Genomic DNA, 19,519 nt, shown 5'->3' with positions numbered 1-19,519 from the left:
TGGGATTGTGGCGTTGATGGGAGGTAAAAAGCAAAAGCCCACTGAAAAGTCAGTGTAAATAACTTGTGGAGGAGAGACATACGTCACTCAGACGTGTTTAACACTCACTGTAGTCACTGCGAACTATAAACCGTTGGCTGCTGCGAAGAACTGTCCACTCAGTCCTGGTGCAGCCCTCAGGCGGGCATGTCCACCGTGCCTCACAGGACACCTGGCTCTGAAAGGCTGTGTACGAACAAAGTTGTGAACATACCAAGCTATTTAATATCCACGAGGGAGAGCCAGCATGATGCTGCGCAGCTGTAATCCCAGCACCCAGGTGGCTGAGGCAGGAGGGTCAGAGGTTCAAAACCAGCCTGGGCCGCACAGTAAGACAGCCTCGCAAAAGCAGGAGCTGAGAGGATGGCTCAGTGGGTAAGGTGCTTGCTGCACAAGTGTGAGGAGCTGAGTTCAAATCCTCACGACCTATGTAAAGGCAGGCAATGGAATGGAATTGTGTGATCCCAGTGTTAACTGGGAAGAGACTGAAGACCTTACAGCTTGTAGGTCAGCTATCCTGGTGTATGCTTCAGGGGACAGGAAAGAAACTGACTCAAACAAGGCAGAACATAAGAGCTGAGGCTACCCTCTGACCTCCATCTGAGAGCCATGGCACATGCATCACACACACACACACACACACACACACACACACACACATGATAAAACAGGATACAAACACACAGATACAGCTCCCCAAGGGAAACATACTAATCTCAGACAGACAGTGCCATTCTACTCCCATGAGCTTAAAGTCTTTTAATAATATGAACACTTATCCCAAATTTCTTTTTTTTATACTTATACAAAAAACTTTACACAGAGTTTTCTGAAGGTGGCACCCTGCTGACATGCTGAGGCTACATGTTGACACTGGACTGAGGAATTGTCAGAGACCGTGGAGCATTGTAAACCTGTGGGAAGAAGGCAGACACTGTCCTCTCACAATCAGGATCGGGGACTCCAGCACACACTCTTCTCTGTGAAACGATTAGCACTGGCTTTTCATTTTACTGATAATACATTTTTTTCCCCAAGCAGAGGCAGCAACCAAGTTCTCAAGCTCTTATCTCGCTGTGAGAGCTTGTGGCAGATGAATTTTCTAAACTGCAAGATGAGGACAATGGGAATGAATATTCCTAGGTCCTGGAGTCATTTTTAAAAGGGTAACACGAGTGGATTTACCTGGAAAACTCTCAGAGTGTGGGGCTGACCATGAGGGATGCTCAGTGTAACAGCTGTTGAGAGCCATTTGCTCTGGAACTCAGGACTCAGGAGCAAATGTGGCTAGTGAGGAGCAAGGGGACACACAGATTTGTTCTAAAAGATCAGAGACCATAACTGGGAGAGGACCCCTGGATCCCTGCACTCATTAGCTGCTTTCAAAGCAGGCACATTTTATTTTGGGGGTTCTCAGGTGCTGCCCCATCCATTTGCCATCACATACCATCAGGGACCAGGCGTCCTGGCTGTCTAAATTCCATAAGGCCCATGGATAGTGACTGTCCCAGCAGAACAAAAACTTGAAGCATCCAACAGAGGAATCTTATTGCACAACCATCCCAGACTGTCCCAACTCCTAACTACCTATACAGGCCTGAGGCCAGGTACTTCCCTTCCTACCTGTGTCCCTGAAACCCCAGCAAGAGGGCCTTGCACATGTCTCTCTGACACTGACAGGCACTGGAACTAAACACACAGAAACACTACCCTTGGGCTCTGCTCTATTTTAGTATTTCTAGCTCAGAACCATTGGTCAGTGTCCCTTCCTAAGATCTAACCACAGATGCAGTCCAATGCAGTGGGTGTTCGCTCTGGGGCCGATGGCTCCTCATATATGCCCTTGGCAGTGGCAGGTTCTGCTCTCTCCTGGTGTCGTCCCGGAGTCTGTGGCTTGTCCAGCTACAAGCCTGCAGAGTGGGTCTCTGGGAGGCCGCTCTCTTCCAGCTTCAGTCCCAAGTTGTCGATCCCGATGCTGGTGACAGGGGGCACGCTGCTTTCTGCTGGCTCTGCCGTGCGCGTTGGGGTGGAACAGTACAAGATGAAGCCTACCATGATGACTGTGAATGACAGGATGTAGAGCCCTGAAAACTGCGAGGAGAAAACAGGCAGTTAGACGTACTCCCTCACACAAGCAAGGCGCTATGGCCTGCTGCCAGCTGTTCTTTGGAGATCTACCTTCACAGTCTCGTTCTGGAAGTTGTCAGAGATGCCAACAGCACACCCCTCCGCTATACACTGGTAAATACTGGGCTCAGACAACAGCACCAGTCTTGACAGTTAACTGGATCCTTGGATCTTGTTTGTTTGTTTGGGGCAGGGTCTCACGTAGCCCAGGCAGACCTCAAACTCACTGGGTCGTCAAGGCTGACCTTGAATGCGTGGTGCTTATTCCACCTCCCAGGAGCTGGGACTACAGCTGTGGGACACCGCAGCTGGTTCATACAGTGGTGGGAATATAGACCTTCATTCAGACTAGGCCAGGACACTACCAACTGAACTACATCCCTGACTAGATCCATCGGGAGGAACCTCTTTGCCTTTCTCCGTGGTGATCCACTTATTGGACACCATCAAAAAGGCAGTCTCACAAAACAGAACAGTTCATTGACCAAGATGCACGCCACAAGAGAGCCCAGCTTACGGTAGTTAGCCAACGTGAGGCCATTTGCTTAGGATCTTCTCTGTCCACCTTATTCTGATGAATTTCATCCTGATAAATTTAACAAACTTTCCCATATCCCCTCTAAAAGGACCAATATGGCAGGGGCCCATGCTGACAGAGCCATGCTGACGCAAGGATGGAAGGAGTCTTTGGTCTCTAACCTGCGGGCTCTTTCTTTTCCCCTCATTTTTATTTGATGTATATGTGTGTTTTGCATGCATGTATTCTGTGCAGGGCCTGCATGGGCCAGAAGAGGGCACTGAAACCCCCAGAAATGTAGGTGCAGCCAGTTGTGAGCCACCATGGGTGCTGGGAATTGAACGTGGGGCCTTTGTAAGAGCAGCCAGTACTCTTAACCACAGAATAATCTTTCCAGCTCCTTTAACCCATTCTTTCTAAAACTGAAAATGACCACCCAGGGTCTTCTGAAAGAGCAGCAAGTGCTCTTAGCCACCAAGCCAGCTCTGTCTTTTTAATCTTGATACAGGGTCTTTCTATGTATCCAGGATGGTCTTGAACTCTCACACCTCCCCCCAACACACACACATACACACACCTTTACCTCCCAAGAGCTGGATTGCTACAGAAAAAAACACCAATCTATCAGAATGTACTCCACAAATGGCATCCTGCTGTAGCCCAAAAGTTAAACTCAATTATATGGAATAATTTGAATATTTGCTAAGGACCCTTCAAAAGTTCAAGTTAACCCCATTTATCTGTGTTTTCTTTTTTTTTTTTTCCTCAGTTTCAATTACCCACAATCTACAGGAATAGGCCAGAACAGAAAGACATTGTTTTGATTTGGTTTAGGAGTGTTGGTGCTGTTGTTTTGAGACATGTTTGTATGTAGTTTAGGCTGTCCCTAAACTCACTAAGTGCTAGGGTTATAGGCATAAAACATCACACTTAGCTGAATCTTAACCTTCATAAGGCCTGGACAGCCTCCCCACGGCAGGGCAGTCTTTCCTGGATTAGGTGATGACATAAACCCAGTGACAGCCTGGCCTGTAACACACACCTGTAATCCCAGCTCTTGGGAGGTAAAGGCAGAGGACCTGAGAGTTCCAGACCCTGTATCAAGATTAAATAGACACATAAAACATGGACTATAGGGCTGGCTCGGTGGTTAAGAGCACTTGCTGCTCTTTTAGAAGACCAGAATTTGGTTCCCAGCACCAGCTCAGACATCTTACAACCACCTGTAACTCCAGCTCCAGGGCATCCAACATCCTCTTCTGACCTCAGGGACCCACACATCTGGCAAGTACACAAATGATGGACACACACACACATGAGAAGTTTAAAAATGAAATAAAATAACAACAAAAGCCAACGATAATGTCAAGCTGAAGAGCTGGCTCACTTCTGTATATTGAGCTTTTAATTCTTATGTCTAGTATTTAGCATGGTGTCCAACGCATCACTGGTTTCTAATGTTGGGGAAGAATGACTCAGAAACCGTTAAAGAAGTTAAAAGTTATTTAATGTGCCCTCCACCTTTTCCACTCTAAGACTAGACCTCATTCTGTTATTCAAGTTGATCTGGACCTCCTGGACTCAAGGGATCCTCCTGCCTCAGTTTCCCAAGGAGCTGAAACTACAGGCTTAGCCAGTGCCATTGCACCCAGCTTAGTGAGCTTCTAAAATCAGAGTTATGAAAGTTATTTTGCTTTCTAGAAAGTGTTCATGTGACCAACCAATGGGAAAACCTATACAGTTTGTTCAAAATAGGTCCTGTTTGCCTTAGTGATTTTTCCAGTGTCAAGAACATAACTTCTAACTCTTGTGTCACATCTTCAAAGTAGAGGAACTGAGGCCTCCCAGCAGGCCTCTTAGCCTTTTCCCATTTCTAATGCTATCCCTTGTGTCTGGATCTGCATGGGAAGTTTCCATACAATACTTTATCCAACACATATCCACTCAGGATCAAGACTGGAGATGCTGAGTATTTAAGAGCTGAAATGGGTTAAGTTGGGAAAAGAATTTAAGCCCCTTTTTAAAATGTTTGCTTGAAAAAAATCTGAGCCAAGTTATTTTAGAGATTACAGTTTTCTGAACTGGGGGCTTACAAGAGTCTGTCCTCAGCAACTACACCTAGGAAACTGGGGAGAGGCTTGCAGGGTAAGAGGGCTGTCTGTGCAGACACAGGAGTTTAAGTTCAAATCCCCAGCACACACACAGGAACCTAGGTGTGACCAGTAAGTCTGTAATCCCAGCACTGTGGGACAGTGGAGATCCCAGAGTTTCCTGATCTGTGAAAGGCCCTGTCTCCAGGAAATAAGGCACAGAGCCCATGTCCTCTTCTGGCCTCCGCATGCACACCCATGCACGCACACCTGCACGAACAACACCTAAAACTCTGAAGATCATGGTAGAACTGTCCTTTGCTCTCTGAGTCTTCAAATGACCTTTGACCAAAAACAATAAAATGTGATATCAAAGTGAGCTGCCAGACACGCAGGCACAACGAATCATAAGCAAAAGAACTGAAAGGGTGGCATTCTGGGAACAGCAGTGTGCTTTCATATGTCCAACACCAGGGCACATAAAAACACTTCACGTTACCGCTACAAGCAGTTTCTGAGAAAGCATTTAAGATCTTAGGCTGAAATACTCAGGGTTTATGAAATAAAATATAATAGGTAGTGACAAGTGTACCTTGAACTGGAAGGTTTTATTTCTTTACTTTTATCTCCTCCTGGACATTACTTAGAGTAGAAAATAAAAAGTTAAATTACTAATGATAATATGGTTGGTTAAAAAAAGGAAATAGGAAAAATGGGGCCAGGGAGAAGGCTCGGCAGGTAAGGGCACTGCAACATTGACCCTAACAACCCGAGTTCCATCCTCAAGACCACATGATGGCAAAAGAAAAACAGTTCCCGAAAGCTACTTCCTGACATCTTCAGCTATGCTGTCACACAAGTGCACACACACAATTAATAAATGAAAGGTAATAATGGTCTTTAAATATAGAGGAAACAGACAGACAGACAGGTGAGGGAGGTCACAGAGAGCCGAGCACCTGTGTCCCCTGGAAGGCCCCGTGCTGCCTCAGCCCCAGACCACAACTCCGTCCCTTAAGGAGAAAAGCGGCTGCCCTTAACAAGTCTCAGAGATATATATGCACAGACAGACATTCGTGCACACAGTAACAATTAGCAGAGGAAGAGGCCGAGGATTGAAGGAGAGAGGGAAGAGGTCTGTGGGAGGGTTGGAAGGGAGGAAAGGGAAGAGAGAAATGTTATAATTATAATCTCAAGAAGTAAAAAACCAAACAAAACTAGGCCTATCATATGAATTACTTCTCTGCTTCACTGCAATCTTTTTATATGACACTGTCAATAACCAATAAATACTTCACCAGCATTAACTGAGAAAGTCCTTCATCAGCAAGTAATCAAAGACATCAGCTGGCTTCTGCCCCGCATCACCTTGTGAGGTAAAAAGTTTTGCGCTTGGTTCACAGACATTTCTGAGAACCAAGTGAGCTTTGTGTGCCAACAATTCAGATAAGCATGTGAGTCATGGCTGTTAGCTCCTGGGAAGAGAAGAAATCAGCCCCAAGGATCCCTGTTTAAGTATCTGGAAGAGGTCCAAGTGTGGTAGCACAAGACTGTAATACCACCACATAGAAAGTGAAGGCAAGAGGATTCTGAGTTCAAGGTCATCCTCTTCTACATAGTGGCTGGAGGCTAGTCTAGGCTATGTGAAACCTTACCTTAGAGGAAAAATACCACTAAAGATGGCACTATTCTAACCACACCTGCTTAATAACACATCCGTCTCTCCTGCCCTTCCACCCGGTATTTCAGACTTCTTGTGTGTAAAGAGTAAAGAGGCTCTGATCATCCAGCCTAAACTGGATTGTTTTTCAAGGTCAACAGCAGCCACTGGGGCTGCTTTAGCATCTCTTAAAGCAGGTGTTCTCAGCTATCTATGCATTGTAGAGGGATCTTAATTCAGAACATGGCTGCTCTGGCTCACAGATCACATCCAAAGGCCTTCTAGGTCTACGTGATCTGGCTGGAATACAGACACACCTTTAATCCAGAAGACAGAGGCAAGCAGATCTGAGTTCAAGGCCAGACTGCTACAGAGCAAGTACCAGGTAAAGAAAGCTTAGGTCCAAGTGTGGCGTTACACACCTTTAATCCCAAACAATGAAGGTAAAGTTAGTTTGTAGAAGGAAGTACATGTTTGAAAGTGATGTCTAATTGAGTGGCAGAAACAGTGATGAATCAAAAAAAGACTTAACAGAATAGGATAGGCCCAACTCTCACGAGAAGAGAGAGGAAAGGAAAGCTACTTAAGGGGCAACACAGAGAATGAGAGACAGACAGACAGACAGTTTTACTGGGACCGTAAAAGAGACGGGTTGCAGAGAGAGAACTCAGGTGAAGATTGAGTAAGCTAGAGAATGAGGAGCCAGAGAATTAGCGCTGATTGCTAGAGTTAGTGTGAGGACAAGTTCAGAGGCCCAGAGAAAGGCCAGATTGAACAAGTCAGCTAGGAGAGGAGTTTGAGCCAGAACAGCTGAGCTGAACCAGCCAGCCCACTGCTCAGTAAAAACAAGTAAAGGTGGGCTTATTAAGCAGTAAGTCTCAGAGGCTGAAAACATTCTAGGACTAGGTTAGATTGTACGGAGGGATAGAAGCTTCCAGGACTAGACCTAGGTTAACAGACAGAGGCAGTAAGCCGCCAACAACTAAACCAGGAAAATAAAAGTTACTTTTACAATACATCAAATATAAAACCTGTTGCATTTTATCACTTTGAAAAGCCTAAGAACAATCCTTCTCCAGACCAATTTCTAAATAGCAGCAAAATAAGTGAAGCCTACCCGCCCCCATAAGATTATTGCCAGGAGAACAAGAAAGTTTTATTTTAAGATCCAGAGTCTTAGAGAAACTTGTTTTAGCCAAGAATGGTGGCACACATCTTTAATCCCAGCACTCATGAGGCTGATGCAGGTGGATCTCTGGGTTGGAGGCCAGCCTGGTCTACATAGCTAGTTCAAGGACAGCTACACAGAGAAACCATGTCTCAAAAAAAAACAAACATAAAAGACAAGAAAAGAAAGAACCTTATTTTAGAGCTGGGTGAATCTCAGCTGGGAGAGTGCTTCCTGTGGGACCCATCTTTGACAATGCGTAAACCAAGCAGACAGAACAGAAGTTGAAGGTCACACTCAGCTACACCGTGAATCTCAGGCTAGCCTAGGATGCCTGAGACTCTATCTCAAATAAATGAATACGCTTGTCATAAGCCCAAAGTATTTTCTTATTTGAACACAATCTACTTTCTTACCTTGTACCCAAACAGGAAAAGTCCAAAAAAAAGGCTGTAGAGGTCAGCTGTCAGTATGCCTAGGTTGACTGACGTGGCACTCGTGACTTTAATCACCAATGGCATGAAGCTGTACAGGCAAAACATACAGAGGGCAAATGCCACAAACAGCAGGGCTGTGAATAAGAAGAGACAGCAGAAGACAAGGTGCTTAAGGTTGGAATGCCACAGAAAACCCCCTGATCCTTTGACAAACTCCCTGCAAAGCTCCTCTTTAACAGTCAGCATTCTAAAAAGACAGCTGTTTTATTCCCCATCAAACACCCTCCCAAGACAAAAAGGATGGCTGTGAGATAAAAGTTCAACAAAAGCCAGGTCAATATCACATGTCAAAAAACGAAATTCCTCACTGGCCTTGTTTGCTTTTATCTGATTGGTTGGTTGGGTGCGGTATGTATGACTGGATTCACAATAAAGTATTTTTAGGACATCAAAGATAGACATTAGATCCACTGTATTTAATTCAGCCCATTGGAATTGCATGTTCCAGCACAGAACAATATTATTCTCCACTTTAGGACAGTGCTGACAAGGCAGATGTTGACTGAAATAGCAATACATCTGTTTTGTAAGCACTTTTTTAACCAATGCTCAACACACACACACACACACACACACACACACACACACACACACACTCACAGAGAGAGAGAGAGAGAGAGAGCACACAGTGTTGGGACATCTAAGACATTTCATTTCCCACACTATCTAATCACTGCATACCATCTTCAGCAACATTTATGTACTATTTAAGTACTTCCTGCCCATCCTTAAGGTTCAAATCTTTCCTAACTATCCTTCGTCTTTATTCTCACAAATGTCCAAGAAATCAGAGGAGCAACAGGGAGCAGCAAGTGACTATTCAACCACCCATCCATCCATTGAGGCTAATGCTTCACAAACTACACGAAGCCCATGACAACCTTAAAAAGTTCAAGGACCTAGGATGTAGCTGCATGTGCTTGGCAGCTAACAATTCTCAGAGCGAGCCATCATCACTAGTATGAATTCCCAAAGATCTGGACATATGATTAAAATGAAGGATTCACTCCTTGGTGTGCGTGTTTGTCAGTTAAGGGACAGACAGAGTACTGACTTAAAAAATCATCATTGAATTACATACCAATTTTCCAGTCCCATTGAATCTTGGCAATGTCCTTATATTCCACAATCAATCTAAGGTCAAAACAAGAAGCTTGGTAAAGATGTTAACATGTTAACTTTTCTTATTTTATAGAAAGTTTAGAAGCTGTAATTTGGCTAAGGTAAAGAGTTAGGTTTAAATTTTTTTTTTCCTTAGGATATAAAAATATCAAGTGGATGGTAGTGGTGCATGCCTTTGACCCCAGCACTCAGAAGGCAGAAGCAGGTGGATCTTTATGAGAGTTCCAGGACATTCAAGACTACACAGTGAGACCTTATCTCGGGGTGGGGGGGGGGGAGAGAATATAAAAATATCTAGACAGAGCTGCACATGACAGTGCATGCCTATAATCCCAATACTTGGGGAGGCAGAGGCAGGTGGATCTCTGTGAGTTCAAGACCAGCCTGGTCTATAAAGCCAGTCCAGGATAGCTAGAGATACACAAGAAATCCTGTCTCGGGAAAAGAAAGAAAAAAAGAAAGAAAAAAAAATCTAGGCAGGCATGTGGCTCATACTTAGAATCCCCAAACTCAGAAGGGTTAGGCAGGATTGCCATGAACCTGGGTAATGGTGCCTAGCCTAAGCTACAGTGCAAAACCTTGCCTCAAAAACCAAACAAAATTTTTAAGGAAGAATCTTCGATTAGATTTTATCAAGTTGTTGATTTCAAATGTGATTTGGAGTTAAACAAATAGTGGTTAGAGAAATTAATTATCTATCAGATACTCTCTTAACTATTTTTAGAATTTTTATTATATGTATATGAGCGTTTTGCCTGCATGTATGTTTGTATACCATGTGTTTGCTGTAGCCTTGGAGGTCAGAAGAGGAGGCTTGGTCCCCTGAAAATGGAGTTACAGTGGCTGTGAGCCATCATGTCAAAGCTGAGTATTGAGCCAACTGTGGCCTCTGCCAAAGCAACAAGAGATCATAACTGCTGATCTCTAGCCTCTACTTACTAATTAAAAAAAAAAAAAAGCTTGCATGTTAAGTAATGATTTAATTTTGCCATTTAAAAATTATATTTTGGTGTGTGTGTGCATGCCACAGTGTACAGCTGGAAGGGAGAGGACAACCTGAAGGAATTTCTTCTCTCTACCATGTGGGTCGTGAACTCAGGTCATCAGGCTTGGCAGCAAGCATCCCCACCTACTGAGGTATTTTGCTCGCCCTTTGTTCTGACATATTTCACATATATGTCATTATACTTTGTTATAATTCATTCCTGCTCCCTAACTGCCCTGCCCTCTGCCCCCTACTCCCATATTTGTTCATTTTGTTTTTTTAAAAAAAAAAAACTTTAGGGTCTGGAGAGATGACTCAGTGGTTAAGAGCCCTGTTTGCTCTTCCTAAAGACCCGGGTTCAATCCCCAGTGCCCACATGGCAGCTCACAGCTGTCTGTAACTCCAGTTCCAAAGGATTTGACACCTTCATGCTAATGCACATTAAATAAATAAATACATTTTTAAAAACTAGATTCTTACAGCTGTATGCCACTGATAATTGTTCCAAATAGGCCCACCATTCCTAAAAATTCCTGTCTGCTCAGCTTCTTCACGATGTATTCTTCACAAACATTAGACACAGCATACAGGGAAGCCCCAAGAAGGACCAAGATGTCACCAATCAGAACATCACTCCCTATAGACAGTAAGACACAAAAGAAATGTATTGTCAGCAGCTAAGACAGGAGTTACCAAACTTTGTTCATTTGAATAAAACTTTACTTAATCCTAGTTTCTGTAAGTCTAAAGTCTCCTGCCTGACATAACACTGTTGTGATTTCCACATTTTATCCCTGGGAGTCCAACTGAAGGAAGGTACTGTGTGCCATTAAAGACATGACAAATTCATAGCATGTACTGTGCAGAAAGGAAGCATTAAAAGAAACAATGCCCCGTCTAGATGTATAGGAAAGAATCTCTGGTAAAAGAAGTGAGTTTATCTTGACCCAAGGAGATACTGAAGTTACCTTGGCGATCAGACAAATTCAGACCTGGTTCAGCATCTATATTGTCAACTGAAATACACCAACCAGGCAGTGGGGGTGCACACCTTTAATCCCATCACTCTGTAGACAGAGGCGGACGGATCTCTGAGTTCGAGGTCAGCCAATCTACAGAGTTAGCTCCAAGATAGCCAGGGATATACAGAGAAACCCTGTCTTGGAAAAAAACAAAAAACAACAACAACAAAACAAAAAACAGAAAAAGGAATATACCAAAGCGCTCAAATCAACATAGTCATCAGAAAAAGTTTCCAGTCAAGTCTCTTTTACATAGACAGAAGAAGCACTGCCAAGTGTGATGGCACAGGCCTCGGTCCCACAGGGTGGAGGAGGGCTACGGAGGGAGGGATGATTTTGAGTTTTTGAGTTCAAGGATAAGAGGAAGGGAAAGAGGGAAGGAGAGAAGGGGAAAGGAAAGGATGGAAGGAGGAAAGAAAGAAAGAAAGAAAGAAAGAAAGAAAGAAAGAAAGAAAGAAAGAAAGGAGGGAGGGAGGGAAGAGAGAGAGAAAGAGAGAAAAAGAAAGAAAGGAAAGAAGGAAGGAAGAAAGGAGGGAAGGAAAGCGATGGGGAAAGAGAGAGAAGAAACAAAGAAGAAGGGAACGAGAAAAAGAAACAGAAAGAATGACATAAAAGGAGAGAAAAAAGAGAGCTAGCTCAAGAATATAGGGTTTTGGAGTAACTAATCCAAAATGTTCTAAGCAAAAGATGACTTCTACAAATATATTTAAAATAAAACTTTAAACGTGCTTAAGTGGGAAAATGCAGTTAAACAGGAAAAAATAATAATCACCAAACCAAATATTTAGCAGCAAATGAGCAAAGTGCTCCAGGAAGTGCAGAAGTGCGGAAGCACAGCAGCACCTCACTGAAGAGGGGCCAGCCCAGCAGGCAGGCACAAGCTCGCTCACCATCAGCAGAGCCCTCCTGTCACCCACTCTCCTTCCGTGTCACCTTGTCAAACTCACCTGAAAACGTGAGCAAACACACTTCTGCGGCTGAGCAAGTGACACAGTCTCACCTGAATTATCTTCTCTCCCTGCTAATATGTCTGCACCAACCATGGTCCCTACACCCAGCAGACAGACAAACACTGCAATGAAGTGGATCACTTTGTATCTTGCCCGGAGGATAAACCAGGAGAGAGCCATCAACACAGGAATCCCAAAGCAATCCAAGAGCTGTAGGGAAAGAAAAGCAAGCAGCGTCAAACATGTCAGCAGCTTGAAACAAAAAAGCATGACTGAGTAGTGACAGGAGGAAGCACTTATGGAATGTTGATTATTGCCAGCCTTGCACACAAGTGCGAGATTGGGACTGCAAGTCCATTTTAGATGGGCACACAAAACCCCAAAAGCTAAGGAGAGATTATTTGCCCCAAATCATACGGTTAAAAGTCAGGCAGGATTTTCACACACCAGAGTCTCTGTTCAGAGGACCCAGGCTCCAGCTGAAGCTACCACACTTACACAAGAAAAATAAAGTGAATAAAGTCCTTTAAAAAAAAAAAGTCAGGCTGGGAGCCAGGCACAGTGGCACACACCTGTAATCCCAGCACTCAGCGAGGGAGAGGCAGGTGGATCTCTGTGAGTTGGAGGCCAGCCTGGTCTACAAAGTGAGTCCAAGACAGCCAAAGCTACACAGAGAAACCCTGTCTCAAAAAAAAAAAAAAAAAGGCAGGCTGGGGAGATAGCTCAGTTGGGAGAGTACTTGCCTAGCAGGCACAACGCCCTGAGTTTGAGCTCTAGTAGCGTATAAAGCCAGTACTTTGGAGGTAGAGGCAGGAGGATTAGGAGGTCAAGGAGTTCAAAGGTCACCTTTGGCTACGGAGCAAATTCTAGACCAGCCTGGGATACAAGAGACCTGCCTCAAACCAAACAAAGAAAGAGACTCAAGGGCTGAATCTATTCATCCTACCCAGGAAGCTTGGCATTGCACTGTGTTTATCTATACATCCAGGGGGCAGAATCTCCTTCCAGTACATCCATTTACACCGTCAACAGAAATGTATTAAGCATGTCCAGTGTCCGAAACTCTGTAATTGGGTTTGGGTATGCAGCTCAGTGACAGAGCACTTGCCTGGCATGGGACCATGGGGGGTACAGCATTCTGGAAATACAGAATTGAGCAAGATAGGGGCCCTATCCTGAGGAGCGCACATTAGACTAGACAGACATGAAATCAGAAATAACAGAGTTCAGTATTTAATTGTAACTGAACACAGTGCTACCAAGTTCAGGATTCCATGAGGGAACAAGCAGACATCGCCTCCCTGACAAAGAGCTCAGTTCTCCCATGTGAGACACATGCTTCCTCCCAGCACAGATTCCTGTTCATCTTTAGCATATGTTCCTCCATCATTTTGGGTCCATAAGATACTTGCCCGTCTGACCTAAAGGGACGAAAAGTATTCAAACTAAAGCAAATTCAAAATGAAAGGCAAGATAAGAAAGAATAGAGAATTTACTTACTCGGTTCTTAATTTGACATTGTTGTGTGTGTGTGAATTTAGGGTTAAAATACATTGCAAAAAGACTTTAATTTGGGGAGTGGGCAGGGGTGGGTGTGAAGGCCAGAAGAGCATGTTGAGTCTCCCCGAGTTGACGTTGCAGGCAATTGTGAGCCGCTGATGCATGCCGGAAACACCTTCTGTTAGTCGCAAGGGCGGCAAGCGTTCTTAACCACAGAGCCACCTCTGCAACCCCTGAAGGCTGGTTCCCGCTGCATTAGAGTCATTCAGGACTAACGTGGAAATGTGTGCTATACCGTAATTATATTCCTGAAACTTTTACTTCATTGCTCACTCTGTGAGGTTTCAAGTTGGTCACCGGTTTTTCTCTATGTCTGTCAAGTCATGGACAAGACAGAGCCTTAATCTTCCAGCAACCTGTCGGATCACAGCTGAAACAGTTTATTGCTTGTTACCATGGCAATACCATCACTGGAGGCCAGCATGCCATGTGTAGCCATGGGTCCTGACATGTTATTTACTCTTTAGTCTTCTAAGTGTTTCCTTGAGCCTTCCTGAAAACAACCCACCTACTCTGAAATGCCATGGCTTCTTGTCTGACACCTGTCACCTTGGGCCATGAATCTACAGGAACTTCCTTTCTGAATGTCTCCTTGGGAATGAAGAATCTTCTTCTTTCTTCTTCTTCTCCTCCTCCTCTTCCTTCTTCTTCTTCTTCTTTTCTTCTTCTTCTTCTTCTTCTTCCTTCTTCTTCTTTCTTCTCCTCCTCCTCTTCTTCCTCCTCCTTCTCCTTCTTCTTTCTTTGTATGCCTTAAGTTCACGCACACACACACACATTTTAAAACACCAAAATACATAAAACAGAATTTAATTTAAAAAAAAAATTAGAAGAGGGTCAAGGTGAGTGCAGCTTGGTGAGTAGAGTGTTTGCTGAGCAAGCATAAAGCCGTGGGTTCAATCCCTAGCTGATACTGCACAGAACAAATATGGCAGTGTATAGCTGCGGTCACAGCACTTGGGAGGCAGAGGCAGGAAGACCAGAAGTTCAGGATCCAGGCAGAGTGCCTCCCACCAGTCATCCTAGCACGTGGGGGTAGGTAGCGGAAGTAGGTAGCTGTAAGGTTGTGAGTTCAGTACATACCGAGTACAGGGCTGTCCAGGGATAAATAGCAAGACCTTTTCTTTTTTTCTTTCTTTCCTTTTCTTTCTTTTATGCTGTAATGCTTTAATACTGCACAACCAGCCTGGAACCCAACAATCTAGCAAGGCACAAGACCTTTTCTTGAGAAGCAAAAGACTTACAGAAGCGTTAAACTCTGAAGTCTAAATCGGACGGTGGTGCCTCTTCTCACTCTCCCCTCCATTTACAGAGCATCTGGTTGTTAAGTCAAGGCAAGTCAGGACCGTGACACGCCCTGCTGTCTGCCAACACTAAGACAACTGGACCCAGTCTGTCTCAACTAGAAGTTGAGAAGTACTGCAGTGACTATTTTCCCTTCAACCCAGAAAGAATGAACCCAGCAGCGGGCTGGGGAGATGGCTCAGTGGGGAAAGGTACTTGCTGGGTAAGCCTGAAGGCCCAAGTTCAATCCTCAGAACTCGGGTAAAGGTGGACAGAAAGGACTGATTCCACAGACTTGTCACCTGACCTCCACACACGTGCCACGGTGCACTCACACACACACACATAACAACTCAGAAGGTAAATCCAGAAGGAAATAGTGACAAGAGTCCGCAGCTGGCGTATCGAGCAGGCTCAGTCAGTGTGTCCCTCTGTTCCGCGTGGCTGGCAAGCCTCCACTTTGCAGTACAGAGCCACACTTACTTCCGGGTTTGCGTCAAACGCACATCCGAACTCCTCTCAGCATCACGACAGCAAGTGACAGATCAATATTTACGCTTATTTTGCTCAGCACTGTTCACATCCGCTTAGAAAGAGAGAAGCCTAGAAAGTCACTAGCGGGTATACACTGTCAGTGATTTCAGAAAGCGTGACTCAGCAGAGCACGTGCTGGGCTGGAAAACACCTATCGTCCACCTGTGTTCAGGGCTTCCTCAGATGCAAGCTTTCCAACAAAATCAGATGAACGTGTTCGAGGACACGGTCTCCTCTGAGAAGCACAAACCCAGAATGCCCAATCACGCCCTTACCTGGACACTGGTCAGAGTCGTGTACTGGTACGCTCGGACAATCAGGTAATTGGCTTCCACGTCGGCAAGCCCCAAGAGAGTGTACTTCCACCATTTTCTTCTCAGAATCTCCAGAAGGTTACTACTGCCTGGTTGAAGGAAAGACGGGTGGGCACACGTTACTCAGGGCGTCACACACACCAATCTGTAGACCAGGGAGTCAAAATGAGGGTCTGGAGTGTATTTCCTATTGGCCAGTCCTAACGTTAGCTACCCAGAGGCCGGACATCCGGGCCATCACCACCAGGTCTGCCTGAAGCTGAAGACTATGCAACTGTGCAAGGGGAACATCAGGAAGAGAGCTGGAGAGAGGCAACAGAACACGGATGTAATATCCAGGGCTGGCCAGTGGCTTAGTTGGCACCGTGATTGCATGCAGAGTCCTGGGTTCCATCCCAGCACAACGGAGGTGGAAACAGGAGGACCAACAATTCAAGGTCATCCCTGGCTGCACTGGGAATGTAAGGCCAGCGTGGGGTACAAAAGACCCTGTCTATTTCGATAATAATAAATAATATATCCTTCTGTGAGTATGACTGAAGCCATTTCTGGCAAGCCACAGGCAATTCTGGAAAAGAAAATGTTTTGACAAAGCAATTGGTTATTGAACTCCCTAGCATGAGTTTCTTTGAAGAAAAAGCGCCAAGGTCATTCTCTGTACTTGTTTTAAAGTTCGAGCCTGTGATGAGCTTTGGAAAAGCCTTAGTGGCGCCACTGACAGATGCTTTTTACTGTGGTGACCATGCACCACAGTTCTGTGGCTTTAAATTAAATAGGACTTACTCGTCTCTGGATTCACAAGAGGTAAAAGAACTGGCACGTATGACGGGGAGGCTTAGAGGTAAAATAATCTATGAAGAAATAGCCGGGCATAGTGGAACAAGCCTTTAATCCCAGCACTCAGTAGGCAGGGGAGGGCAAATCTCTATGAATTCAAAGCCAGCTTGGTCTACACAAAGGAGCTCCAAACCAGCCAGGGCTGCAGAGTTGAGAGTCTGTCCCAAAAAAGAAATGAAAGAAAGAAATATAGGAAGGAAGAAACAAACAGGAGGGAGGGAATGAGGGAGAGAGGGAGAAGGGAGGGAGGGAGAGAAGAGGGAGGGAGGGAGGGAGGGAGGGAGGGAGGGAGGGAGGGAGGGAGGGAGGGAAGAAAGGAAGGAAGGAAGGAAGGAAGGAAGGAAGGAAGGAAGGAAGGAAGGAAGGAAGTTATCGATTTTGCCACATAGGAGCAACACTGATTCCCTTAGGAGGTAACAAACACAATAGTTGTTTTAAATGATGGAAATGAAAGTGCTGCACCCTCCTAGCCAAGTTAGGTTACACATACATACCACACACACACCCACACACATTCACACACACACTCACACACACTCATGCAAAAAAAAAAAAAGATTTTTTAAAAAGGCCACACAAACGTGCAGCACGGGTGTGTGACGCCCACACCTGACGTACCAGACTGGAAGGCCAGCATCACTGTGTAGACCAGGAAGAGCAAGCAGTAGTTGATAAAACTCTGAAGCATGGGCGTGTTCACTCTGTACTTCTCTGCCAAATACTGGCTGGTGATGGCCGTCCCACAGATGCACAAGGACAGCATCTGGCCCAGAACTATGGTCTTCAAAATATCCCTAGAAAACAAGGCACTCGATTCACCCGGAAGAACCTGTAACCCACACAGGCACACACTCTCTGCTACACACAGTATGAATTATTCTGCCTCGTTCAAACGATCGTTCTAACTAGTTACTGATTTCTTCATGTACATGTGTAGGGCGTGTCCTGGGATGGGTCTGCATGTCTGTGTGTGTCTGCTCACTCATGTGCGAGGTTGTCAAAAGACAACCCTGGGTGTCCGCCGTCCTGTTTCAACGCTGAGAGGCAGGGCTGCTTTAGCGTCTCGTCGCCGTGCACGCTTCCGGCCTACAAGCTGCAGATTCCCGCCTCCACCCCCACCCCGCGGCAGGATCTCGGGATACGGGTCCACGGCCAGCCTCACGTGGGTTCTGGAAACGTGAACGCGCGTCCTTACACTTGCAGAGCAAGCACCAAGCCCCTCCTCTATTCACGCTCTTTGGGGGGCGCTCGTCAGGCCCAGGCTGGGTGTGCTCGCCCGGCAGCGGGTGACTTTGAACCCCACGTACTAGCACACACAGTTCACGGCGAGCTAGAAACTGAACGCAGAGCTGCAGCCACGCCAGTGGGCATATCCCAAGCCTCCTGGTTTCATCTTGTTGCTTACTTCACGAGCACAAGAGTTGAATTAATAGAGTTGGGAAGATTCTATTTTTATTCTTTTATTTTTTTCACACCCCCATTTCCAACAAGACCAATCCATCCATTGGCCATCCATTAAAAATTTATTTCATTTTCTTAGTTCTCCATGTACTCCTGGGTGTGAGGTGGGGGTGTATCATGCATGTGTTCCTACATGTACACACGCACACATGCACACAGACTAAATAAATGTAATTTTTTTCTCTTTCTTTCTTTCTTTCTCTCTTTTTTGTTGTCCTTTTGTCTTTTTCCAAGACAGGGTTTCCAAGACAGGGTTTCTCTGTGTAGCCTTGGCTATCCTGAAACTCACCCTGTAGACCTGGCTTTGAACTCAGATCTACTTGCTTCTGCCTCCCAAGGTCTGGGACTACCACCTGGTAAAGTGTAAAAAAAAAAAAAAATTAAAGGAGTGAAAAAAGAGGAAGTGCCAGCAAAATTGCTCAGTGTGTAAAGATTCTTGCTACCAAACCTGATGACTTGAGTTCAGTTCCCAGGCCCCACTTGGTGAAAGGAGACCAGAACCCCAAAAGTTGTCCTCTGACCTCCACTCACACAGCGTGGCCATCATGCCCCTACCCCCTACATACACATGCAATACAGAAATAAATATTTAAGTAGAAGGAGGCAGGAGGAACACCCACAAGGTCAAAGTCTAAGCTACAAAGTGAGTTTCAAGTGCCACATAGTGAGGCCCTGTCTAAATAAACGAATAAATAAAAAGGGGAGGAAAGGGGCAGGGACAGAGTTTGGGAAGCAGGCAGCAGTGGAGGAAGACAAGACGTGTAATTTTTAAAGAGTTAAAAAAACTGAAATTTGTTTGGTAGGGAAGTAGAAGAAAGCAAGGGTAAAACTTAAGACTGACAAGAAATTTAAGAGACACAGAAGATAGGTCTTTAAAAGGACTAGCTAAGGAACCAGACCTGAGTATACTACAATGTTAACTTGAAATGCCCTCAAAATCAAATCAGTGTGTGTGTGTGTGTGTGTGTATGTGTGTGTGTGTGTGTGGAGCAGAATTTGAGAAAGGTTTCACTATGTAGCTCTGGCTGTCCTGGACTCACTCTATAGACCATGCTAACATGGATCTCAGAGATCCGCCTGCCTCTGCCTTCCGAGCACTGGGATAAAGGCGTGCGTCACCGCACATGGCTTAAATCAATACTTTTTAAACTTAAATCATTGACATAAAATTCCGATTCACTATGAAATGAAGCGGAGAATCAGCCTAACTTGTCAGTCTTCCCCCCCCGCCCCACCCCCACCACCCGGCTGCACATGAAGATTAACGGGAGGGCCGCTTCAACGGGCAAATCTTGGGTATAATCTGCAGTGCCTCAAAAACAAACGAGCAGATACCACACTAAAATCAAAGGCTG

At 45.2% G+C, this 19,519-nt stretch overlaps 1 protein-coding gene across 1 annotated transcript in view; it reads right to left on the bottom strand.

The window, feature by feature from the left end:
- Window positions 1-772: 772 nt before the first annotated feature.
- Window positions 773-19,519, bottom strand: part of Slc35f2 (solute carrier family 35 member F2) — a 45,359-nt gene continuing 26,612 nt past the window's right edge. Inside the window, exons 2-8 of the mRNA XM_021638664.2 lie at window positions 17,322-17,497; window positions 15,828-15,955; window positions 12,228-12,387; window positions 10,686-10,842; window positions 9,180-9,232; window positions 8,018-8,172; window positions 773-2,130 (exon numbers count right to left, since the gene is read on the bottom strand). Of these exons, the coding sequence (XP_021494339.1) occupies window positions 1,942-2,130; window positions 8,018-8,172; window positions 9,180-9,232; window positions 10,686-10,842; window positions 12,228-12,387; window positions 15,828-15,955; window positions 17,322-17,497 (1,018 nt within the window). The 3' untranslated portion in view covers window positions 773-1,941. The remainder of the gene's footprint in view (window positions 2,131-8,017; window positions 8,173-9,179; window positions 9,233-10,685; window positions 10,843-12,227; window positions 12,388-15,827; window positions 15,956-17,321; window positions 17,498-19,519) is intronic.

Source organism: Meriones unguiculatus, chromosome 1, assembly GCF_030254825.1.
Source record: "Meriones unguiculatus strain TT.TT164.6M chromosome 1, Bangor_MerUng_6.1, whole genome shotgun sequence".
NCBI lineage: Eukaryota > Metazoa > Chordata > Mammalia > Rodentia > Muridae > Meriones > Meriones unguiculatus.
The sequence above is the reverse complement of the archived record's forward strand: the minus strand, read 5'-3'. Positions and strand labels throughout refer to the sequence as shown.